This window comes from Anopheles gambiae, chromosome 2 (assembly GCF_943734735.2).
Source record: "Anopheles gambiae chromosome 2, idAnoGambNW_F1_1, whole genome shotgun sequence".
NCBI lineage: Eukaryota > Metazoa > Arthropoda > Insecta > Diptera > Culicidae > Anopheles > Anopheles gambiae.
Window position 1 is genome coordinate 2,240,536 of NC_064601.1, and position 25,389 is coordinate 2,265,924.

Here is a 25,389-nt window from a genome sequence, read left to right on the forward strand (position 1 = left end):
AATTCGGTCGAGGTCGTCGAGCGTTAATTTTCCAACGCACTCCACGTGCCACGGGGCCGGCAGAAGCACACCCCGTTCAACTATCTACCAATGGTTGGAAAGTATTTTAACAGTGTGTGTGTGTGTGTGTGTGTGTGTGTGTGTGGCGGTGTGGTAGAGGGGTAAGTTGGAAAGGAAAGGAGAGAAATAGCACAGGCAACAGTCGACGGGCGTGCAAAACTTTGATCAAAAGGAAGCGACGGCACAGAATTCGGTTTGCTTGAATTTGATTACTGGTAATTTGACGCATCCGTGACGTTCTCAGGCCTTAAAGAGACATGGATCGAGAGAGAGAGAGCTGGGGAAAGGATGGGAAGGGATGAAGAGAAACGAGAGCCCAAATTCCTCGTTTTTGAAAGACAGCAGTGACAGCATTCGTTTGTTGTTGTAGCTCTGTGGAGGGTAAGGCCGCTTCTGCCGCGCCTTGTTACCGAATTATTCGGATGATGAAATTTGTCCCCCCCCCCCCCCCTCTTGCAAACGCTTCATCCCTTGGCAGCCAGTGTAAACTCAGCCCGGGATGGCAACGTTTACTTTGCCCCAAACCCGAGCTAAGGGGTCGAATGCTACGGCCACAAGAACAGAGCTTGGTCTGGTGGGCTCCGAACCCGGCCGAACCGATTATCGAAAGGAAAAACCCCGAAAGCAAAATTGAGCCATTGATGAGAGGTGGCTGTGGTTTTGTCGGTCGGCCAAACACACATTAACCATCCTTGCATGCTCTGCGTGCATGTGCACGTGTTGTTTGAGGTTATGTGTGTTGTTTGTTGAGGTTATGTTTTATCCTGCAATCTGTTTCACTAGCACGTTTGGAGGTTTACCACGTACGCACAGTTTTGCAAGTTTGGAAACATGCTTTTGCTCCCCCTTTTACCGGGCCGTGTACCGAGGACGCGACTTTCGGTGGTGGGGAAATCGATAGGAAGCTTTCAACACTGGCACACTGGACCGGACTACTTCCAATGGCCCTGTTTTTCACTGGACCGAGGGCAATAATTTCGATCGATCACGTTTTGAACCTCGGCCTCGCGTGATGGGGTGAGAAGCGATGGGGGTGGGAGTTGTTGGTGGCTCGAGAATCATCACCTTCTGGGCGCCTCTCCAAACGGTGGGTCGGAGGTCTGGCGATGGCCTCTACACTGCCCGAGCTATTAACCTTTCCGTCTGTGCGTGTGTGTGTGTGAGTGAGCGTATTTACGAGCCCGTTTTCTCTCCGTGTGCGAGCTCACTCCATCATTGTCGATCGTGTTTTTCGTTGCTTTTTTGTTGTGCTGTTGTGCCCGGACCTACTTGTAACAACGAAACATACCGCAAGCTACCCGGCTCAGGACACTTGTGGCTTGTGGTGGATCGTTTACCGGGTAGCTGTTTCGGGAGGAGCAAGCAGACGCTGGTGCTGGTGCTGGTGGGAATATTAATAATCACAACAAGGACGTGTAATGGGGTTGATATTGCTTTTTCCCCTACCCGCAACCGTTGCCGAGCAAACGGTGAACGAGAATACACGCACCCACACACAAATGGTCCGTATGCACACATGTACACACACCCATACGCAAACAACCACACACGTGTAGAATGACAGCTGAAGCCCGAGGCACGAAGGCTCGCATGCCAGGTCAAGAAAGAACATTTTTTGCTGTGTACCATTAGGTCATTTCAGTTGAAATTGGAGTAGAAGAAATACCGGTACCGGTTTTCATTTGCCTGGCAGGGTCTTTTCATTTCCCAACTGTTTCCACAGTTTTGTGGGATTGTGCAAGGCAAATAGAGAGGAAAAAAGGGAACGTTTCACCCTCAAGACGGTGATGGTTTGCGCAAAATTCTCTCGTATTTCTTTCGCACCTGAAGCAGGGAAAAGAACTTGTTTCCCATCGTCCGTTGCGCACGCAAAGAGTACCGGTGCAATACGAATCGCGTTTTATTGCATCCGGGAGGGAGTGGAGTAGAGTAAAAAAACTGAACGATTCGAAACGAAGTGCAAGGTTATGTTCATGTCCCAGAGGGTTGAAGTGTTTGTTAAGAGAGGAGAAAAAAAACATACACTCACGTGACCCAGTCGTAACGCTGCACGGCGAAAAATGCGTCGATCAGATGGGCAATCGGGGTTTGCATCGTTGGTCGACGGGGGCGGAAATGTGTCGTCGTGGTACACCGATGATGAATCTTTCCGAAAGGCATTTGAGCCAAATGCAATCAGGCAAATGGGACGGAAGACGAAATGACGACCTCAAGCATCACCAATGCCCTGTAAGGTCGGCGAATGAAGCTGGAGATTATTTACCGCTGAAATAGTAATTACTTTTTCACCGACAGGGGTTAGGCGCATATCATCAGCTCAAAGTCCCACAGGAACGCCAAAAATCCACCCACACCGTGGGGTGAGGTTAGCGTGTGCATATGCAAAAATAATTTTCATTTTTAACGACCGCTCGTTACCGCACGAAATGGAGTGAATTGTCACAGGACTCGAAATTGTGTGCCGTGCGGTTGTAATTAAAGCTCGCTACCTTTATGTGCACGTTCGTTTAATAGCTTCCGGGCTGCGGGCGGTAGAACGCGCCCAGATTTTAGACTCGCTGTGAACTTGTGTTTTAATAAATCACATTGAGTGCAAACCAATTGCGTTAATTGCCAGTTCCAGCGCGTGGTTGAAGATGATTTAGATCGTCCTCGTTTTGGATGATTACTGATGGTGGGAGACTAATACGATCCAGAAGAGTTTTTATGCTTCGCCGATTTTCCGACAAGCTAAAGATTAATGTGATTTACCCTTTTTTATGGTCCATATCGTAAAATGTGTACCGGATGTTAGGATATCGTTCGTTGCAATTCCATTAAAACTTTCCAATCTTCTCGCTAGCTTGCCCGAACATGCACCTGCAGCTTAATCAATATATCAAAAATGTATTTTTCATTCGTAATAGTTTGCGAAGCGAAAGAGTTCCGTTTTCATGCAACCAAAAGTAATCGGAAACTGAAATATGTGTATCGGTCGCTCATAACCACTTCCTAAACTGCATTCCCGACACACTGTGGGAGCAAAACACTCATCCTGATGGGGTGCAATAAAACCCTCAGGCGGATCCCCTGCTGGCGGCAAACCAGTACCGGTGGCGCGTTTCCTGCTTTTCTCCGCTTAGTGCGAAGTTATGTTCCTTTACTGCCAATAAACTTTTCCGACGCGCTTCTCGTCTGGACAAAGGACGGTTTCGTTCCGACACTTCTCCTACCATATGCCAGGACGAGCTGGACAAATGTTTAACAGTGTGTGTGTATGTGTCCTGTGTATACGTACAATATGTTTCCCTAGTCCTACGGTGTCCCGTTTGCTACTCGGTGAATTATAAATCATTTTTTCATACTTTACTGGAAGTTGCCTCGCCGTAATGAAGTAACTCGAAAGTTGTACCGGCGATCGGGACGGTAAATGGACAACATTTTCGGGACAGTTGGACCATTTCCTGTAATGCTTGTCGCTGGTGCTGGTGTAACAGGAGTAACGATTTTTGTGTGCCTCTCTCCTCCCTCCTGTGCCCAATCAATGTCCAACAACTAGCGTCTGTCGAAAGCAGTAGTGAGTGGGGCGTTAAATGAGAAAAGCGCTCATTTAGATTTGAGCTCTGAGCAAAACAAAAAAAGGAAGCAAAAAGGTAGGACAAGGCATATGTTTTTGTTTTGTTTTATGTTCGCTTGTTACTAGACCCTTAACGTGTCATGCTGTTCCGCTGTATGGGGAAGCACCGAGGGAAGATTGAAGAGCCGGGACCTGGAATCGGGAGCTTTGTGCTTCTCGCTAACAGAAGTTTTAGTGGTGTGACCATCAACAAACAAGCAGCAACATTTGGCAAGCAGAAGGACGCTATTGCGTTATGTCCACCTCCGCCCACCACCCAAGCCGAAAGTGGGGGCAAGGCACCGAAGTACCGTGCGCGGGCCGTGCAAAGTTTGGCGAAAAGCAATTAATTAGTAAATGAATTACAATCATGAAGACAAATGCTTCAACTTCATCTTGCGCTACTGCCGAGGACCGAGGGCCGACCACTCCATAGAGGCTACTCCTGGCAGGGAGGAAGAGGGGGGTGTTGACTGTTTATCGTGAGAGCAGCAGAAGGTGCTGTTTATTGTTTAACATCGCGAACGAGGCCGTTGCCTTCAGGTAGGCGGGAAAAATCCGTCCATTTGGGCCGTGGTTTGAGGTGAGGATGGCAGAGCTAAAATCGATTCATTGAGTTGTTTTCCATTAACTTCGCCATTGTCTATTTGTCTTTGGTGCGTAAAAGTGCCGGTGTGTGTGTGTGTGTGTATTTTAGAACCTGTTCTTGGGCTTCCAAAATGAACATTCATCAGATTGAGTATTTGTCAGACTTTGTCGTTCCGATGGGCTGATGACAGCGGTTACATTAAGAAGCGCTCCCTACACGTGACAAAACATACTTGAAAGAAGTATTTGAGTGGAGCGGCACAGCACAATTCCAACTAGCCGAAAAGCTGGTTTGCTCGTTGCCTCGACGTGCGAGCCGTCCAAATAACTTGCACACCCTTGGCAGCAGGCTTTTCGTGCTGTGTGTGTGTGTGTGTGTGTGGGTGTGTGTCGCATGATGGAAACCTGTCAAGCATGGTGGTGGTGGCGGCGGTGGAGCAGTTGCGACATGTACGCGATATTGGCTGCAAACAAGCCTCTGCCATTTCGCAACAATATTTTACGCTACACAGCGCAGCGCGTACGTCCTGCGGCGCACATCGTCGTCCGTTGGGAAGTTCGATGGGAAGGTTTTTTGGCAAGCGCAAGGAAGGGCCCCGAGAAAAAAAAAAACACACGCGCAAACGAAGAGACAACCGAAACATTGGCCCTGCTTGTAAGCATCCCTTAGGACGGGAGCATGTTTCGGGCATTTTTCTTTCGTTTTTCGTTTGCTTCCTCGCTGCTCCCATCAAATGAAGCTCAACAAGTTCAGCACCCGATTGGCAGGTACCCGAGCGGGGTACGGTGCGCGTGGTGGGGTTTGATTGAATGTTGTGTTTTGTTTCGTTTTGCTGCCATCTTGAATGACAGATGATTGCAAAACAGTTCGCCTCCGACGCACCTACCGGCCAGAGGCCCTGTGAGAGTGTAAATCGGATTTTATCAGTTTGACTACGGCTTTGATCCAAAAATAGTCGTGCAAGAGCAGGGTCCGCAGTGATAAAGCTGACACGCTGCGCAGGTGAACGGTACAGCTGCAAGCAATAAATCAGTCTTTAAACACGCTCTGCCCGACAGCCAGGCACGAGCACCGGGTGTTTTATGGTGCAATCAATTTGATCACGTTTGTTATCCAAATGTCCGGATATTGATTGCGTTTCATCTGGCGCATTCTTGGTGCCTGCATTAGTGGTGCCGTACCGTACCGTGCCGTGTGCCGTAGAATGCACAGTACGCTCTTGCGTACGGGAGAAGTTGGCAGAATACTGCAGTCACACTTTGCCGGTGCCATTATCTCGGCCAGAGCAGTCGGCCAGGAGCATTGGAATCTCTCGTTGGAGGTGGGACATTATTGCATTGGGGACATGATATATATATTATTTTCTTCTCCATTAGAAAACGCAGTTGAGGCAAGACTCTGGAGTTGTCTCATTTTGTAGTCCGCGCATCATCGGCATTATGCTGTGGGGCGAGTGTTCCTTCATTTCACCACATTGTGGCCGTAACGGACCAGTGGACAGTCGCCCGTCAGCTTCAGTGTCTTTAATTGAATTAATGTCACAAGTGTCGGAAGGTTGAACGTTCAAAACAGGTCGAGAGTCGAGAGGGTGATGTATAGTGCAGGAAGTTGAGTCTTTAAGAATCATTTCCCCACAAAAAAGTTTGAGCTGGAGGAAACGGAAGGACTGAAAAACAATCGACACTGCAGGACCGCTAAAGCTAGTAAGAAAGAGAAGACGCAAACCACTTTTTGAAGAAAACTCACCTGCAGAAAACTCTCCAGCGGGTTGTTAAAATCCGTGCTGCAGGAAAAGTTCTGACCTTTCCGTGGACGCCTTTGTTTCTACCAACTCTCCATATGGCCCTTGGCTAGCTCCAAAGTGAACGCAGCGCCGTCGATTGTTCCCGCGGGATGCTCGGGCAAGGTAAGATGAGGCTTTAATCCGATAGCGTATGCAGATGACACTGAGGCAAAGCTGAGGGGTTTCTTCGACGAGCGAGATGCAGCGATCGACTCGGTGACTTGGGCAGGGCAAGGACTTTTCTTTTCACCACACTACAGGAACAGAAGTTCTACGTTTCTAGCACTCGTTTTTTTTGTGTGCTTCTTGCTCCTCACAGAAAGGTTTAGGTTTGATTTCTTCACTCACGACGCACTCACGCACTCGCATAAACAATCACACGCAGACACACAGACACAGAGCACTTTGCGGTGTACGGTGGTCGTCACACTTTGTTGGTGTGTCGCAATAAAGCAAGCAGCACTTGTCAGGCAACTACTGGGTGCAGTGTGTACGTGTCTCCGACGATTGCGGCCCGCAGAATGTCCATCGGGCGAGAGTTGTTACACCGTGAGCCGCGTTCAGCCTGTTGCGCCCGCCTATTATACACCTAAATTGTTCCTAATAAACGAACGAGAAAATGCTGTTGTGTTTTTTGAATGGGCGGCAAAAAGAGAGAGAGAGAAAGAGAGAGGAAAATCTTCTATAAATAATTTGCAAATAGAAACTAATGCAATAGGGGTGAGATGAAAAAAAGCCAAATCCCACACACAGCAACACACACTCGCATTGCACGAAGAAACGGCCGCGTGCCAGCAAGTATGACCTCGTGGTGTGGTGTGTATGTGTGTGTGTGCTTTGCGGATTCTAGTTTTGCCCGCTCTTGCCACCTGCCACCTGCCACCTGTCAGGGACACCAGAACACCCCTTGTCACGTCCGGTAGATGTCAACTGCATCCGATACATAAATCAACGAAGGCGAACCTTTCCCACTGACCTGCGTCGTCGGCACATCTTCTTCCCAAGAATTCCGAACCGTCCCCACAGTCGAAACGGTGCGGCCAACGACGGAGGAAAATGAATTTTAGAAATGAGAATAATAAGAATTCTCCATGGGGGGTTCTCCACTCCCGAGCGGATAAGCTCTTGCTGGGGCAGATCGAGGGAGCGAGAAGGAGGCCGTTTGTCAGGAGGAAGTAGGGTTAGTTTCTCACCGCTGCGCGTACACCGGACGACGGTGGGCGACAATAATAATAATAATTCGGTGTGAGATGTGACAAAAATTTGGATGACAATTCGGGAGTCCGTTTTTCGTCGCTAGCCTCTCCCCCCCTGCCCCCCACGAAACTCACAAAATCGCTCGTGGGATCGTGATTTAGTTGGCAGTTGATGTCTCTTTTGCAGGAAAAGAGCGTGCCCTTTCTTTCGCTCTCTGTAATTTTCCATCCTCTCACTTTTGTGCTCTCGCTCTCTCGCTCGTTCGCTCTGTCCTTTTCCCTTCCCTCTGGTGGTAGCGGGTCGCTGCGTTGAAGTTCATTCATTTGGAAGTTTCCCTTTTGTACGCATATGCGGTGGTTTTGGCTTTCGGTTGCCCTGTATCGCGGCACTCAACCACTTTTTCTCACGGTGGAAAATCTCGCTCCCTTGGGAGTGGAACTCATTTTCCACACGCTCTCTGACACACACACAAAGTTCACATGCGAGGAATAAAAGGGGAGTGAGCGACAGAGAGTCACAAAGAGTGTGTGCGAGAGAGAAAGGTAGAGAGAGAGCAGTACGTAGAAGACTCCACACTGTGCAGCAAAACCTGCCATTATCGCAGGTTGACGGGTCGGTACGGGGGCTGGGAAATTGACGGACACACAAAACACACAACCATGCAGCCAGCAACCCGTTTTTCATCGATCTCGTTTCACACACAGGGTTGTCTCACACACTGCACTCCGTGTGCACATCCCACACGAAGGGGTGGGTCGAATGGGAGGAAGAAAGGGGAAGAGCGCTTTTTAGCGAGCGTCGTGCGTTTGTTGTTTTCTTTTTATAAAACGGCCAAACCGAACGAAGTTGATTTTCCGCAGCTCTCGCAGCGCGCAAATGACTAAAAAACACTTTTCCGATGGAGGAAAAACACACGCACACACACAGCGCAGACACTTACACAGTTCCTGTTTTCACCGTTTCACGGCTTTGCGCAACACAGTGTCTGCAGAAACCACTAATCAGCCTCTATCGACCAACAAAGAGGTCCAGCGCAAAGGACTGCTCTTCTCCAGTTCCAGTTCCAGGTTTGAAAAGTGTACGCGTGTGTGGATGCATGGGTATGTGTGCCATGCATGTGTGTGTGTGTGTGTGTGTGTTTGGGAAAAGAGCAAACATTCGTCAGGGATGAGAGAGCGAGATACAGTGGAGCAGTAGAGCTCAGCGCGGCAATGATGACAGCAGCATAAGCAGCAGTAGTAGTAGACACCGTTCTCTCTCTTATCCTGCACCAGTAGTGGTGGTGGTAGTGACGATGGTGGCGAGTAGCAGTAGCATCTCGAACATGATGGTGGTTAAAAAAACATTGTCCAAACGGGAAACTCTTTTCACGATAAACCGTTTTGCTAACTTTTCTCCACACTGTTGGATTGGTTTGCAGTCAACAATTACCGAGACACATTGCACACACAATTAAGCAAGGTTAGCACACATTTTCCAGCTCTTCCCATCATGCATCGCAATGCAAGGACGTGTGTGTGTGTGTGTGTGAGTTTGTACAAGTGTTGATGAGTCTTTTATCCATCTTATCGGGGCTTGTGTCATTCCGTGGCTTGTAGCATTGATTCTCGGAATGTTTCAAGACTTTCACTAAATACTATCAGTTTCACCTAGATCACAGACCACACCACCATGTGCAACAATGTTTTTCAAGCATCATCAAGACGCTTAGCTTCATTTTTCACTGGTTTGGTTCATAAAAAAAGAAAAGTGGATTTTCTTTTCATCTCGTGCTCTTGCCATCCCTCTTTCGCTTCCGCACGGTGCTTGCCGTACACATATGTACCAGTTACACAAGTTCACAGCAGGAAACGCTTCCCGGAGCGTTTGATGATCGATTGCAGCACGCACAGACAGCGAGCAAGCCTAAACCGTGTCACATATACGACGCACCCGTGGCCTGTGGCAGGGAAGGGCGATCTTCCTGCTCTCTCGCTGGCAGCATTCCACCACACAGCCGTACCAGTAGTAGCCCCAGCAAGCAATAGTTTTGCTACATCACCAGCAGCAGCAGCAGTGTGTTGTACTCTGTTGGATGACACTTTTTTCCAGTTGTGACAGTTTGCCGTTTTTCATCACTGACCAACCAACGACGACGACGACGACGAGGTGGTACTCGGGAGGGAACTCATTTTCCATCCACCTTCTCACACACACACACACCCACTCGCTCTCTCCCGCTCTGACTCACAGTGCATGTGGGTCTTTCTAACACACACGTAAACACAGACACACGCACACACGTTCGTTGTTGCGGCCATCGCATTTTCCCAGGACGTGGAGCGCGCTGGCCAAGGCACACACACTGTGTTTCGTTCGCACCGTGGTCCGGCCTTCGAAGGGCATTCCTCCATCCGCCGAAGGCCTTGCGAGTGTGGCGGACGTTGCTTTAGCCTACATTTTGCCGCTCGCATCGTTGTCGGTGTGCGCTTTTTCATTTGCTTAATTAACTTAAACCCGCACCCGGGGGGTGGTGACACTGGGGGGGAAGAGACTACGGGAAAATGGTCTTGCATGGCGCAAGGCCGGAAGTAGGGACCGCACGGGAAAATTGGATTCCATCGAGCACACAGACACACACACATACAGATACTCATACACACACGCACACACGGGGAACGGCAGATAGCGAAAAGCGCAACATTAGAGTGATCGAGAGGGAAAAAGTGGGAAGCAAGCACGCAAGGGAAAAGGGCAGCGTTCACGCGAGCAAAACCTGCGGTCACAAAACAGGTTGCAGCAGCTCGTACGCACTGTGGTTCGGCCCTGGGAGAGAAGGGGCAACCGGGCAGGAGCAAGCGAGCTGGAAAAGTTTTCCCCGGTCGGTTCCCTTGTTCGGCCCCGTTCCGCACGGATGAACGGCCATGCGAGGGACGAGGAAGCGATTCGCCAAAATAAAAACACAAAAACAACAATCACCAAATGGTGATACACACTTACACAAGCACACACACAGACACATACACTAAACCATGCCAGCCAGCAGGGGAACAACGGGCAGCCAAAGACACGCTGGGAAACGGGTCCGCGGATCGCTACAACTAACAGAGCAGCCCTGTGTGCGCCGTACGAATGCGGCGATGGCGATGTCCGAGTTTTTCCACCGAGTTTTTCCACCGAGATGCGCTCTCGGGCGTGCGAGAGCTACGCAGGGCTCGTCGAGGAGAAAACAGAGGGAGGGGTTTCCTCCGCGCTCGTGTGTGTGTGTGTGGGCACGGGCACTGGCTGTTCCTGTCTCGGGGCACGGGAGCGTTCTCGGCGTACGACCTTTGTTCCACCAGCGATTCCTTCGATCTGAAACCGGAGAGCCTTCCGTTTTCCGCAGTTTCCACGAGTGAGTTTTCCTTGCGAGTGAGTGCTCGAGAAGGGGTGGAGGTGGGCAAGGGGAGGTAGCTTTGGAGTCACCCCTTTTTGTGTGAAGGCAGGCGAATGCTGCTACACCGCCACCATCATCACACCACTACAGCGAAAGGCGACCAGTGAATCGACACAAATACTACCCTCGCATCGCTTTGGAGCGCGAGATGAAAACGTGTGTGTTGGGACTGGCTGTGAGCGGCTCTCTCGCTCTCTCGTATTTTGCAATGGTGGCCACCACTTCAGGCACGTTATCTGCTGGAAGGCAAACAGTAGGAAAGGCAAAGAAGAACCAACCACAGTAGTGGGCAAACTCGCAGTCTCCATTTCTCTTTCCATCGCACCCGCTCGTGCAGAGAGCTGTGAGTTGTGACATGACGTGAGTCTCTCTCTCACACACACACACATTGTCCCTCTCTCCCTCTGTGGATCGCATTGTATTTTTGCACACTTGGCTGCGTTATCTCCCTTTTTTCCCGCACAAACGCGGTTCGCAACAGCGAGAGACACGGCCGCGACATCACGCACACGTACACGAACGTGTTCTGAAGCGATGGGAGAAAGAGAGAGAACGTGAGAGCCACCCCATTTGTGCTCCCCTTTTTTGTGTGTCGTGGGAGAGCAGCAGTAGCAGCAGCAGACTCGCGAACTGTCAGTGGAGTTGGCGAGCAAAATTGGGGCCGATGGAGGAATTTCTCCCTACTTTTTGAAGGGCACTCGGTACCCTCTCTGCTGCCACCGCCATCGTCGCTGGCCTCCCCGCAAACCCTTCCCCGCAACTGTGCTAAGCAGATCCTTGATTTATCAGGCGCGCACAGGACGGTGTCACAGATTCCCTCCGCCCGAAGGAAGAAGGGCCAGCCGCTAATAAATTGTTGCTTCGACAAGGCGGTACCGCCTGTGTAATTGATCTTTTAAAGCACTTTTTCTTCGATTACTGAGGCTTATCAGCTTTGCAAAATGGGAGGTCTACATATTGCCTCAGGGATGACAGGTCAACACAACCGTGCAGGGATGGAACGGTCCCCCGCCCCTCTTGGAGCCATGGAAGCTGCTGCTGTTCATGCCGAAAAGTCGATGAGGTCATCTTTAGTGAAGATGTGGAGTGAAGGGAGTGTATAACTGGGAGGTGGCCAAAGTGCACATGGGGGTGTTTTCTGCAAACTAAAACCTGGAACGTGTTGTTGCCTTTATGACGGCTAATGCCTGACCGATGTACGAACGAAACCACACACAGCACACACCGTCTCGTCGTCACACATTATCGCGCATACACTGGCACGCACACACACAGTCGGACGCACGCATGCACACATTATGCGGTGGAAGAGATTAGCGCACAAACACACACACACACACACACACACATGGAGAGATTCAGGCACACATATGGGGCGACGGGGCACTTCTCAAGGGTTTCCCAGGTGCTGTTGCCCACCTGAAGCTGCTGGTACGTTTTTCACTATCGGTGCAAAACGTCACTCGCAGGTGGATCAGATTGCTCTGCAGGGTTTGGAAGCGGGAGGGAGGGAGGGAGGGAGGATTAGTGATGCAGCGAGCAAGATTAGATGACCGTGCGTAATCTCAGAGGAGTGAAGACGAAGGACCCCCGAACCAGCACCCTCTGCAGCCCCGTACACTTGCAACAACAACAACAACAACAGCACACACATACACACGATACGGTCGCGTCTGCTTGCGACGTGTGTGCGGTGAACTTTACACTTTCCAAGTCCCCCTTTTTTCTTAACCTCTCGCAACCCCACCGGAGCGGAGTGGAGCCCAACCTTTGGCAAACGTGATGCGTGTTTTCGTTCCGCGCGTTCTGTTCTGTCTGTTCCGCGGGCGTGTAGCTGTTCCAGCGACTACTGACGCGAGAGTGCGGCAGAAAGGCAGATTAGCGGCCCCGGATACACAGACACATCGAAGCGCGGCTGCACACATCGAAATTGCCGCTCCAAGGCGCTGGGGTGGTGGGTTGGAAAGGAGAGAGTGAGAGAGAGAGGGCAAAAAAAGCTGAGAAGGGGTGGAATAGGAGGTCAAGACTTTGCGAATCGCGATCTCCTACGATATTTCGCCTACTTTGGGGGGTGTGAGCTTATTTTTGATGATGCTACTGCAAACACGTATGGAAGCCGAGGGGTTGATAAGGGGTTTTTTTTGCAAGATGTGCAATTGAATACGTACACGTACAGATACACACACACAAGTATGCCATACACATACACGAACACACAGGCGCGCGCGCTTGCAAACCACTGGCACTGAACGAGAATGTCAATTTTGTTTGCGGTGTGTTGAGTTTGACTTAGAATTCCGATGCGCTGGATGTGTTTTGGTGGGTGCTACACAGCCGAACTGAGCAGAAGCTGTCCGTTTTGGGGAATGTCAGGGGCAAACGTGTAATAAAAAAAAATCTTCGTAAATTAATAATGTTTACATCAATTCCACCGGGAGCCTAGGAGCTAAAACTGACGGTAATAAAGCTTTCTTGCTTTAAGAGTGACTAAAACACATCGTTTTGGGGGTAGATGTGCTATTTCTTTTGCGCTCGTGAGCGTGATTGGACCGCGTACGTACGCGCTAACTTCACTTCGGTTTTGTGCCGAAACGCCAGACTTCGGGTAGCATATCATCCCCCCATTTTGAGCGTCACGTTTCGATTGCGGAATCCACCACTTTACACACTGGGCTAGTGTGAAGCAATGCTTGGACAATATTATGGTGAAGGAGTTGGTTGCCATTATTTTGCTTTTGTGAATGGATGAGGCGAAAGAACTCCATTGGAGCCAAAGCCTTTATAAACTATAGAAACAACAACATTTTGTGAAAGGGATTTTTAAAAATTAAAATTAATACGCTTACGACATGTGTTGATAAAATCAGAAAAATGGATTCCCTTTCGTTGATTTGATTTTTAAAACATTTTCTTTTTCTTCTTTTTTTCCTCTTTCCATTGCCTCTTTCAGGTACCGTCAAACACGGTACAGCTCCAGACGTATTCGGAAGCGAGTAATCTTCAAGCAGGGTGACTGCAACGTAATTCAAGGAAATGTAGCAAAAAGACGTCGTCGTTATTTACAGGTAAAACATGTGACACGTTAATAATAAAGCGAAACAATCACATATTCAACAATCTCACCCGCTAGCAGCAATTGCATTTTTTTATAAGTTTCCGATTAAAATTCATAAAACTTTTAAAATTTGGCCGTCTGGTAGCCGCATGGCCGATGGTCGTGAAATATTTCAACCCAATTGAAAAGTTTGCACGATTCAAACTAGTTTCATAAATTTACGCTAGAGGGCCAAACCCCGTACAGTAAAACGTGGTTCTGAAACGGCGTTTGATGTTTTTGTTTCTCGCAGGACATTTTTACCACTCTGGTCGATATTCAGTGGCGATGGACGCTGTTTGTATTTGCCTGCTCGTTCATACTGAGCTGGTTAGGGTTCGGAGCTATTTGGTACCTGATCGCCCTGAGCCATGGAGACATTCAAGCGGTGGGCGGTAAGATACGCACAGTGCGCCATTTTAAAGCAATTTGTCACATTTGATCCTCGATTTCTGTTCCTCAGATGAAAGTCACAAACCGTGTGTAACGTACATTTATGGCTTCACGTCTGCCTTCCTGTTTTCGCTCGAGACACAGCATACGATAGGTAAGCTCTCGACGAATAGCAGTCCCCTGTAAGCCCGTTCCGTTCTAAAACAATGCTCTGGCGCTTCAATTACAGGCTACGGCAATCGGTACATCACCGAGGAGTGTCCGGAAGGCATCTTTATTCTCGCCCTGCAAAGCATTACCGGCGTCTTCATCCAAGCATTTATGGTCGGCATCGTGTTTGCAAAGTTGTCCCGGCCGAAAAAGCGTGCCCAAACGCTGCTATTTTCTAAGAACGCTGTCATCTGCCATCGGGACGGCATGCCATGCCTGCTGTTTCGTGTTGGCGACATGCGAAAGAGCCACATTATTGAAGCGCACGTGACGGCTCAAATCATTCGTCGGAAGGTATAACGTGGAAGTAGCGAACTTTCTGTCTGAGGCATATGGACTACTAGTGTGTATCTTTCCGGTTTCCCATGCAGGTCACAAAAGAGGGAGAAGTTCTTCCATTTTACCAGCAAAACATGGAGGTCAGCTGTGATGGGGGTGACGATCGGCTAATGTTTATTTGGCCGACGATCGTGGTGCACAAGATCGACCGGGATAGCCCACTGTACGGTTTGTCCGCTCAGGATATGCTGAAGGAACGTTTCGAGATCGTTGTCATGTTGGGTGAGTGTGTTTAGAAAGATGGATTCAAATGCAGCTGCTTAAAATGGACTTACGATGTATCACTTACAGAGGGTGTGGTGGAATCGACCGGTATGACCACGCAAGCACGCAGCAGCTATTTACCGTCCGAGATTCTATGGGGACATCGTTTCGAGTCGGTGGTAACGTTCAAACGGGAAACAGGAGAATATGAGGTGAGAACTATTCAAAGAGCAAAAGGAAGGATTTTCATAAATACTAAAATATGAAACTGTTTTAAGGTTGATTACACGACGTTCAACAACACGTACGAAGTGGATACTCCTCTGTGCAGTGCTCGTCAGCTGCGAGAGGTGAAAAAGGAATTAAACAAACAGAATGGAGTAACAGGTGAGTACGATGAGCAAGTTAGTGAGTGCTCAAACTCAACATACACCCCGTCCGTTCCCCTCAGCAGAAGCGTCTTCCGATACCGATGAATCCGACACATCGTCGGTGGAAGTGTCGTCCCGCAAGAACTCGCTCAGCAACGGCTACCTACGCTTCACGCCAGTGTACGCGAACACGAACGAGCAAACAAACGGTGCGGCCGGTGACACGATGGCACTCCCGCCCGCCATTATCACACCTGGTGGTGGCGCCCCGACCGTATCACCCGGAAGCGAGCGCAAGAAGAACTTTCGCAAGCTGTCTATCAAGGAGCCGTCGATGGATTCCCTCTGCTAGTACCAAAGTCGTCGCGTCAGAGCGGGGTAAGTCGCAGATTGGGCAGAGCATTTCCTCTTGTGTGTGTATGTGTGTGTGTGTGCGCTTGGATGACGTTGGTTGTGTGCGTGGATGGGATGTGTAGACTGTATTGTTCCTATTAGCACGAGGGCGTTAATCCGTCACGGTCTATCACGGGTGAGCGATGGACGTTGCTGCTGCCGCTGCTATGATACTGATCTCATTTCGCACTGCGACTCCAATGTCAAGTGCTGTTATTGTTGGCCGAATGACAGACGCTGGGAGAGTAGCGCGATGGGTGTGGAGGGATGCTAAACCGGGAACGAGGAACTAGCTTCATTCTAACTCTAATTCTGTCAATTTTTGGGGACAGGATGCACATGACGGCTGTTGAAGCTGCAAAGAATAATTTACTTTATTCATCGCTAAAAGGCAAGACTAACACACCTGCGTTTTGGGCATGCACGTGTTCTATTCGCATGCGTCCGGGAGGGGGCGGACAAGCCCGACAGTGAATGAACTTGGTCACGGTTGCGCCGGGAGGACAGCCGTCAATGATTGCGAACGTGTTTGCGCATTTTAAATAAAGCCCTAATGAGCGGCGAGCAGGGCTCATAAAGTACGACACTAATTAGCGCGCATCGGATGTGCTTGAAATTCGGCGGCAGCACGAGCCGCACACTGCTGTGTTGTGTTGCTGTTTTCGCCTCTTTCGCCGTGTCGGTCTATTGCCAAACGAGCGAACAATTGAAAGAAACATGTGTTTGGCGAGGTCTATTATGGATGAGCGCTTTGCGCGGTACGGTAATTTGCATACCGGGCAGGAACTGGGTAATTGACATTGGTCGCGTGGTTATGTGTGTGAAAGTTTGAGCCATCGGGCATAAAATGGTATCAGGGAAGGGCGATAAATCTTTCTCCAGTAATTGGGAAATGCGTTATGTTGCGGCCTTGTACTAGGGCAAGGGTGGAGCTGTTTTCCTTCCTGATGTCAGCAATGACCTTTATAGGGATGTTTCCTTGTGTGAGAGACTCCCGCTAGGAACGTGCCAATACACGACGTACACACGCCACGTGCCGTATGAGAAGGCGGCTCGTGCAAGATGACAACTCCAAGGTGTAATTTATGTCATTTGGATTCGCATCGCAGACTGGTTGAGTTACGCAATGCATTAAAAAATGGAATAATTACAATCGTCTCGTGTATTACCATACCACCGTCGTTTCAAAATACTCCTAAAAGGCACATGCGTCTTAACAGTGGGGAAAGATTCATTGAGCTAACCGCAGCCATGTATCCCACACCATGCCATGACGCATCATAACAAATCAGATCTCATTTGTTTGCAATCGTTTCGCTTCGAAATAACGGCTTCATTCAACCGACCACTGAATGGGTGGATTCGCTTTTTTCGTGGAGGGGAAACACACGCCTGATCTACTTGTTCCAACCCAAACACACACTTACACATACACACCCCTCTACTTCCCATTGCGAGCGAGAAACACACAGTTATCTAGAATGCTGGATTAGATTGTCCACTGTGACACCGGGTACGGTACGGTGCGGCGGAAGTCGCTCATATTATTCAATCATCGTTGAAGGTCTAGGTAAAACGTCGCTCACAGACGAGCTCTTCCTCCCCACGGTTTGTGAAGCGCTGTGGAATGCTCTTTTCTTCAGCTCAAAGAAGAAGAAACTATTATGCACAGCCGGTAGCCAATGGCACGGTCCAAAGTGTCAGTGCCAGGGCGTACTTGACCGCGTGACATTGGTTTAGGGAGGGAAGAAACCGTTGCTCGCATGCGCTATTGAGGCGGCCCAACGACTATCCGGATGGATTTAAACTAGACAATTCGATTGACATTTGCCTTCGGTCGGGTAGTCGTTGGTGGTGAGGAATTAACCCTTCGAGCCGCGGAAGCGTCAGCACCGCTCTAACCGCTCAGGCTTAGCTTGCGGTGTCGATTGGCGATATGATTTTGTGGTCAAGAGCTCGGGTTCATCGATGACAATTTAATTAAATCATAGCGTAAGATCTGGAACAAAAGTCACAGCCTGATGACGGCCTGAGGGGCGGTCGAAAGATGGTCGAAAGATCGTGACAAGAGGCGCGAAACCTGATGATCGCTCTAAACTGTAGCACATCGTGCTAGCGCGGGGGGTTAGGCAGTAGTCAGAGAGGGATAGCAGGTAGACAGCATAACCCGGTTCGCCTCTAGCCCTGCCCTCGCCGCGCAATTCGCATATCTCGGTGACAACAATTGGATGTGGTCTAAATTAGTTGATCTTCCTTGCCACACCATCCGCAGCATCCATGGCTCTCGTGGCGTCCGCGCAGCGTGTCATCGATGGGGGTGCATGGTCAGTGTTTTAGCGACCGAGCGCTATGGAGACATTCAGTTGGTGCTGTCAGTTTGGTAAAGGCACACTGCTCCAGATACGCCGCCGGGAGATTAGATCAATACGCGGTTGAGTGCGTACGTCTGCAACAGGTAGTGAAGATGCACACATTCGTTTAGGGAATGTTGGAGCAGTTAAAATCCTGAGAACAGATTTTAGAATCCAACAATCGTTCAGTTAATTACTTACCTCAAGTTCAGTGTTGAACAGTCATAATCGTATATGTTTGGGTAAAGGGAGAGAGAGAGTGATCAGAATGAATGAATGACTCAGTGTTCGTGTCCATACGTGTGCGCCAGCAGGAGGGAGTGCAAGAGGAAGGGTTTTAATTGAATTTAATTAATTTGAAAATTACTCTTGTCCGCAGTGTGCGCGAGTGCCACGGTGCCACATCCTCCCGTTCAGTTCCGTCTGCCCGTTCGTCGTCCAGTGCCAGTGGTTGCAGAAACAATATCCAATCGTGACACGAATGAAAGATCAACCGGCTAGTGGCGGTGTTAGTGTAGTGTAGCGCCGCATCTACTACTAAGGGCCACGCCATACTTCCAGGGCCAGGAATCTCAAACTACACGGTGAGCGTGGTACTGCTAGGACTGGGACACACTTCTTGCCAGGCCAGACGACACCGAGGAACGGAACCGAGGAGCGATCGTATCGCGTGTGCATTAGTTTCTGTTCCATTTATCTTGCCCCGCTGTGCAAACGATCGGACGGCACCGTGAGAGCCGGGTGCTGTTATCGGGCAGAGTTTGATTTTATCTTTTACCAACTTTCCAGTTTTATTTTTGTGTTTTTAAATAAGTCTATGTCAGCAAACAAGTGAATAATGTGCGTATGATGCGCTGTGCTGAAGAAGGAATAGTGAAAATGTGTGGGCGATGAAAGATAGATAGCTAGTAAATAAATAATAGGCAGAAAGCTAGACCATTATTCTTAGTCGCGTTGTGGGTCACGATCGAACCCCGATCAATCCAATGATTTGAGCCCGATTGCGTGAAGGGTGCTTTAGCCAATATCTAATAAAGAGAAAAACAAAACAAGATCTTAAGTGCAACTGTGAGTGGTAGAGACGTGTTTGATATTCTACTTTCGTTTGCGTCGTCCTGTCGTTAGTCCCAGGTTAAAGCATGGCTGCCGAACGTCCGACGCTCGATGAGAAGAAGCCCCTCAATCGGATCTTCATGCGACCGGGTGTGATCGAGGAGGAGCCGGACTCGCTCGACAGCGTGATCAGTAATCTTCCGCTGACCGTTGTACCGAGCCTGGCCCGCATTTCAACACACGGAAGCGCCTTCAGCCGGCAGGAGAGCGTAAGGTAGGTGGAAGCCACTGTTCTGTACTAATCAGCAACGTGAATGCATCTAATAAAGCGTGATCGTGCGGCCTGAGGGCCGTGTGGTCAGTGGCCGCCATCGCGTCTAGCGCACCGGCGATAACACGGCTGCGACTGTGTGCGTGTGCGCGCGCGGGTAGAATCCGTTTCCTCGTTGTTTATTGTTTTGATTTGTGTAGCAGAAGCTGCGAGGCTTGCGAATCCAGCACTATCTGTGTGCGGCGGACAACCAAAACAATGACGATGATGTTTGGTGAACGATTGCTGCTCGTGCTGGGATGGGCGGCTCGAGTGATGGCTGAAGCTTATCGGTCGGTTCGGCTCGACTAATCCAGTGCGGGCAAGATTCGGGCGGTTTCTTTGGGGCAATGGAATTGATAGATTTGATTGGATGGTTGTGCTCATTTCAAGGATTCTACGAGGTCCGGGCATAATGTAAAATAAATAATTGATTTCAAGGAATTTTCCGGCGATCTAGCAATTTGTACAGCGACCTTCAGTTACCAGGAAGTCACATACTCAAAACATCATAGCAGAGGACAGTTATGGTATGATCTACAATAACAGATCGAATAAAATGGATCATCGATGAGAAGTATTTTTGTGGTCAATTTACACCTGACTAACGTTGAAAAGCCCTTCCATTACATGTTCTCTTCCGGAATCAACAAATCGTTCATTCGAAAGCATTCGGTTTTCCATTTGTTTACATTTGAAATGTGTAAAAGCACGACGATGGACCTATTTACATAAGCTTTGTCGCGTTCGGCTTTGTTTGTTGACATTTAACGCTACACTAACTGGACGCAAAAATTTACGCACCCACACACATACACACACCTTTTCCTCGGAAGTGTAGCAGGAACCCTGTAGCATCAAAAGCAGCTTTTTATCACATTCGCAGCGCAGCAATAAATCGATGGCAACGAAGACAATTCACCTTCGTCGGAAGACGATCGGACGGAACGGTAAATAATGTCACATGAAACACTAAAACCCTCGCAAAAACCGTGTCGTCGTCGTCTGTTTACGCCGGGTTTTATGGCGCGTGTTCAATTGGAGCTATTAGCAGAGGGTATACGCGGCCATAGTAGTTGTCAAGTATGTAACCCAACTGCGAACGAACCCACTGCAAAAGCCAGGGGTCAGCACGGGTGTGTGTGTGTGTGTGCGCGTGTGAGCTCGTTGCACAAATTATTGCAGGTTTGGTTTGGTAGATCGGTGTCCGATTAGTAGGAAAGACGATTGATAGCAGATGGGAAGGTCCCTGAGCTGACCGGTACTGCAATTACAACTGTTTTGAGCCGGTCGCCCCGGTCCACCGATGGATGGCTTCTAGCGACGAGGGCAATGATAACAACCATTTGTCGGATGAGTCAGCACAAGAATGTGTGCGTATGTGTTTTGTCTTTAACTTGCGTTGGTTTCAGTTTCTTATCGTCCGTGAATTGTCTCGCTAGCAGGCTGCAGAGTGTGTAAAGGGCTTATAAGCCTCGCAGAAAATAGACAATGTGGGTCAGAAATGCCGTACACTTTGAGCAATCTGGATTAAATAATACTCAAACTAGCAGTTGAAAAGAACTTTAACATGTACTGATAAGAAGTGGCTCAAACCCTCTGTGTTCTTTGGCTTCAAGGGACTGCTTTCCTTACTCTTGAGAATACCTGCAACGGCATCTATTTGTAGATAAGCAATGCTTTATCGAGTTTTGATCGAACTTTTTATCGTCGATTAGCACGAAGCGAAAACGAAACGTTGGTTTGTTTATGTTTGAAAATGGAAAATGGTGCAGCACTACCCACTATGGCTCCTTCCGCTGCTCAATGGAAGTGAACGTCACTGATTGTGCTGAGTGTATGACGTATTTGGAAGACTTTGCAATGTCGAGCAAAACCGACTCTGTACGACAGCGAACAATCGCTGATAGTGTTGGAGGAGCGACCGCCAAACGGCAGCAGAAGGGGGGGGGGGGGGCGTGTGTTCGATCGAGTGTTAGTAACCGGCAGTTGTCCGTGGCAGTAGTGGTAGTGGTGGCAGAAATCGATCGCACAAGCTAGCGAGCGGTCGCGCGGTCACCGCAGTCGAACGAAAGCACCCCGCACGAGATTAGTCTTGAACGCACGCTCGGTACGATTAAATCGATTCGTAGCCGATTCCATCACCTGTGGGTGTTTTAGTAGTGCGCAGGAGGCTTGCTGCTGCTGCTGCTGCTGCTGGTGTGTGGTGACTGTGCGAAGTAAGAGATGCCTTCTGCTGTACCGTGCTACAGCATCTAAATCTGTGTGTAAGCAAGCGGATCAGGACTAGAGGATTTGGGAGCTTGGGGAGATTAAGGACGCTCCAAAATGAGCTTCGGACAGCGCAAAAACTTTACCGTGCCGGTGGATGCAGAATCGCCCGAAGCACGAGACGATGCCAAGCTGCTCCCACTGGGACCGTTCGACAAGATACCACCGATCATAATCGATGGACAGGATCCACCCAAAACGCCGATCACACCGACCACGCCGATTATTTACTGTCCGCAGTCACCGTCGGCGACTAGCAAAAGGTTGGTAGAGGAAAGGGCAAGTGCAGCTAGACTTAAAGACAGTGTATGTGGTTGTAAATCGTGTGTCAGACCCTTACTTTATGTCTTACAGGAGGATTGATTGAGAATCGGGTCTAGATTATGGAACGGCCCGATGTAACTGCGGCATTCTACCGGAACGGAAATGTAGCCGGGTGTAATGATTTGAATTTTAAATGAGTGCTAGTGTCTCGTGAATTGCAGCCGGATTGTGTCACAGCAACAACCGTTTGCCGGTGCCTTCGGGTCTGTCTAAGTGTGTGCTAGTGGCGTTTGTGCGTTGCGTGTTTCGGAGCGAATATGATTTGTCCATTACTCGAGCGATTTATTCCGCCGTAAAGCTGTTCGGCTAGCAGCGCAACTTGTTTGAAACAGTCTTTTTAATGGCTCATTTTTCCCATATCGCATTGAGAGTGGGTTCTAACGGCGAGCTACTAGCGAGTTATGGAACATTCCAGAACCTCTACATACAGTTACCTTTTTAGTGAGATCACTAAGAAAGATCTCGTATCGATCGTTTGTGTCAACTCGGCAACGACGTTAAGAAGAGCACATATTTATCTTGAACAAACATTTCTAAATATTTGTGCCGAAAAAGTGTGCTAACGATGGGCAAATATTGGCGCACGGTGGATTCTACATCGGGCCAATTATTGGGCACTTAACTCACTCATTCGGATGTGCTTCATTACGTGCGACACGTGCCCCTCATTCGCTCACGCGCATCCAATTTAGGTTGGAAGCCAGCTGACCCTACTCAACCGACGATTAGCCAAGCGTTTTGAAGTACCATCTCGTTTCTTTCTTCCCTTCCGTCTCAACCAGGAGTCGAGCACTGCGACCGGGAACGACGCGAAAGTACCGTCGACGGGCGATTCTGAAGAATGGCGACTGCAACATTGTCCTCTCGAAAGTCTCCCGGCAAAGGCTACGCTTTCTGCAAGGTGAGTGCAAGGATAGGTTGGATGTTTTGTGTCCTCTAAGAACGATAAAGGATATGGTTTTGATTTGCAGACATCTTCACCACGCTGGTTGATGCTCAGTGGCGCTGGACGTTGCTCGTGTTTGCGTTCAGCTTCATCGGATCGTGGCTGTTTTTCGGAGCTATCTGGTGGCTGATCGCGTTCACGCATGGCGATCTGGAGGAGATGCATTTACCGAAAAATCAAGGTAAAAGTTTAGTGCAAACGACAAGATGCTTTGACATACTAATGTGTTTCTTTTGTTTTGCAGAGGAATCGGGCTGGAAACCTTGTGTGTTCAACATTGAATCGTACACATCCGCTTTTCTGTTTTCGATCGAGACGCAAACGACGATCGGATACGGTTACCGAACAACGACGGAAGAATGTCCCGAAGCGATCTTCATCATGTGCTTCCAGTCGATCTACGGTGTCATGATGCAGGCGTTCATGGTGGGCTTTGTGTTTGCGAAGATGACCCGTCCGAAGCATCGCACCCAGACGCTACTCTTCTCGAAGCATGCCGTCGTTTGTCAGCGGGACGGTGAGCTGAGTTTGATGTTCCGCGTTGGCGACATGAGAAAGAGTCACATCATTGGAGCAAACATACGTGCGCAGCTCATCCGCACGAAGTTGTCCCGCGAGGGCGAAGTAATGGCCCAGTATCAGCACGAGCTGGAAGTGGGCGCGGATCATTGCGGTTCGGATCTGTTCTTCATCTGGCCGCAGATTGTGACGCACCGGATCAATACGGAATCTCCGTTTTACAACATGTCGGCGTCGGATCTGCTACAAGATCGGTTCGAGATTGTCGTCATCCTGGAGGGTACGGTGGAGTCAACGGGCCAATCGACCCAGGCGCGGTCGAGCTACGTCAACACGGAGATCCTGTGGGGTCACCGGTTCGAGCCGATCGTGTTCTACAACAAGGAGAACCAGGTGTACGAGATCAACTACAGCAAGTTTAACGAGACGCACTCCGTCGATACGCCACTGTGCTCGGCCCGTGAACTGGCCGAGTTTTACAAGTACCAGGACGACTATCGCAACCAAGGTAGGGCGGTGGCGCAGGCTACGAACACTGCTACGGTTGGTGGCTGTTGACGGTAGTGATGACTGATGTGGCGGTGTCTGTCTGTCTGTACTTTTATTTGTAGCCGAAGATCATCATCATCTTCAAACGCCAGCGTAGAGTTTGTTGTCGTTGTTGACCGTTTGCGTATGTTGTGTGCTGTACTGTACGGTTTGTTAGTTTGCGCTTACGCTGCGTAGTTATCCCCATCATCCTGCTTTGTGCTTTTGTTGTTGTGTGCTCGATCGATCATGCCTCTAAGAATCTCATCTCCTCACCATATCTCATTATAGTCGCTCGTACTGTATATCGGTAATGTAAGTTGGTATATTTGAGCCACTTCCTGCGGTTGCAGAATCCGAGATATTAATCGCGATTTTTCCCTCCGCTGTCCACAGATCAGTCTGACGTGGGCTCGACAAAGTCAATGTTTGAAAGACGTTGGCACCATCATTACACCAACACCGTCCGAACGCTCAGTTCGATCTACGCAGAAGACGAACGCCAGTCGTCCGTGGGAGTCCAGGCGCGCTACCTGACAATCCAGGGTGTCCCCCGGAGGCCCCGGTCCTACCAGCAGCTGGAGAGCAATCTGCGCAATCTCTTCAATCCACCGTCGGTCACAGTTTCGCCCTCATCGACCAGCTCCATCCGTATCGAGAGTCCGTAGCGATGCGACACAGGTTCTGTGCGCGCTTTGGAACGGTCCAACTAGTCCCGGGTGTGCCGACGGTTCCGGCTCAGTTACCACTGGTTGCTTTTGTTTTTAGTGTAGTTGTAGTTTAACCTTCGTTGGGATCCGTTCTGTTTTTAACGATTGCATCCTATGAATCTTGCGTAATCATCATCTGCTGCATATTTATGATAGGCTTAGGCGCGTAACGATACTCCTCCGAGGCGTCTCATTCCGTTGAAGGGGTGCGCTAGGCCCCCGTGTATGAGTGTGAGAATAATCATTCCCTGTATTAAACGATATAAATTCACAAATTGAACTCATTCAACGCTAATCGAGATTGTACGATTGTTTGGTTAAACACATCCGAAAACTGACCCTAATAACGTCATGAACGGTGAGAGTGAGTACTTGCTCCACAAATGATCCATCAATCAGAACTCTTTTCCTGCTGCTGATAGTCAATCATTTCGATCGATTGATGAGCCTCTTTTAATTGCAATAACATTCGAGTGCTTGAAGATGGACACAAGTTGTATCTGGTTTTGGGCCATACGTAACCAAGATTGATAGAATTGATAAGACTTGAATTTCTGTTGGATATCTGTAGGCATCGTATTTAAAAAGCGATACATTCTAGAAGCAGCTGGCGAGAAGTGTGGATTTTCAATTTGTTTGCAGTTATCAGCCAATTACCTACTCATGATTCTACTGGATATAAAAATACTTGTTGCTGAGCTATTTTGAATGGTGCTTTGTTGGATATGAGTGAA

General features: G+C 49.2%; 3 protein-coding genes and 1 long non-coding RNA gene across 25 annotated transcripts in view; 2 read left to right on the forward strand and 2 right to left on the reverse strand.

Moving 5' to 3' along the window:
- LOC1281899 (serine/threonine-protein phosphatase 2B catalytic subunit 3) overlaps positions 1 to 13,237 on the reverse strand; it is a 52,985-nt gene extending 39,748 nt beyond the window's left edge. The window contains exons 1-2 of one of the 11 annotated variants that reach the window (XM_061651918.1): positions 13,061 to 13,237; positions 5,991 to 6,649 (exon numbers count right to left, since the gene is read on the reverse strand). The gene's annotated coding sequence lies outside the window, so the exon portion shown is untranslated. Of the gene's footprint in view, positions 1 to 5,990; positions 6,650 to 8,164; positions 8,292 to 10,203; positions 11,909 to 12,295; positions 12,581 to 12,807 lie in introns of those variants that run through there. The other 10 variants (XM_061651917.1, XM_061651925.1, XM_061651915.1 and 7 more) reach the window with 10 other exon arrangements.
- Positions 1 to 19,046, forward strand: part of LOC1281897 (G protein-activated inward rectifier potassium channel 3) — a 75,096-nt gene extending 56,050 nt beyond the window's left edge. For 4 of the 9 annotated variants that reach the window (XM_061651905.1, XM_321870.6, XM_061651911.1 and 1 more), the window contains 9 exons: positions 13,590 to 13,704; positions 13,987 to 14,128; positions 14,197 to 14,280; positions 14,356 to 14,630; positions 14,708 to 14,897; positions 14,967 to 15,091; positions 15,158 to 15,266; positions 15,334 to 15,628; positions 18,374 to 19,046. In XM_061651905.1, coding sequence (XP_061507889.1) covers positions 13,590 to 13,704; positions 13,987 to 14,128; positions 14,197 to 14,280; positions 14,356 to 14,630; positions 14,708 to 14,897; positions 14,967 to 15,091; positions 15,158 to 15,266; positions 15,334 to 15,602 — 1,309 coding nt within the window. In that variant the 3' untranslated portion in view covers positions 15,603 to 15,628; positions 18,374 to 19,046. Of the gene's footprint in view, positions 1 to 13,589; positions 13,705 to 13,986; positions 14,129 to 14,196; positions 14,281 to 14,355; positions 14,631 to 14,707; positions 14,898 to 14,966; positions 15,092 to 15,157; positions 15,267 to 15,330; positions 15,629 to 18,373 lie in introns of all 9 variants that reach the window. The other 5 variants (XM_061651904.1, XM_061651908.1, XM_061651910.1 and 2 more) reach the window with 2 other exon arrangements.
- On the reverse strand, positions 18,760 to 20,382 carry LOC133392241 (uncharacterized). Its single transcript, XR_009765557.1, has 3 exons — positions 20,180 to 20,382; positions 19,094 to 19,697; positions 18,760 to 19,022 (listed from the first exon to the last, which is right to left on the reverse strand). It is a non-coding gene; the product is annotated as an uncharacterized LOC133392241 (long non-coding RNA).
- Positions 19,134 to 24,950, forward strand: LOC1281895 (G protein-activated inward rectifier potassium channel 3). 4 transcript variants are annotated; one of them, XM_061651930.1, is made up of 5 exons: positions 19,134 to 19,321; positions 22,735 to 22,853; positions 22,924 to 23,079; positions 23,143 to 23,925; positions 24,029 to 24,950. In XM_061651930.1, the coding sequence occupies exons 1-5, from the start codon at positions 19,134 to 19,136 to the stop codon at positions 24,061 to 24,063; spliced, it is 1,281 nt and encodes a 426-aa protein (XP_061507914.1). In that variant the 3' UTR covers positions 24,064 to 24,950. The 4 variants fall into 4 exon arrangements, with proteins under 4 accessions (XP_061507914.1, XP_061507912.1, XP_061507913.1 ...); XM_061651928.1 differs by having other exon boundaries at positions 24,342 to 24,950; XM_061651929.1 differs by lacking the exon at positions 19,134 to 19,321 and adding an exon at positions 21,134 to 21,891.
- Positions 24,951 to 25,389: the final 439 nt, after the last annotated feature.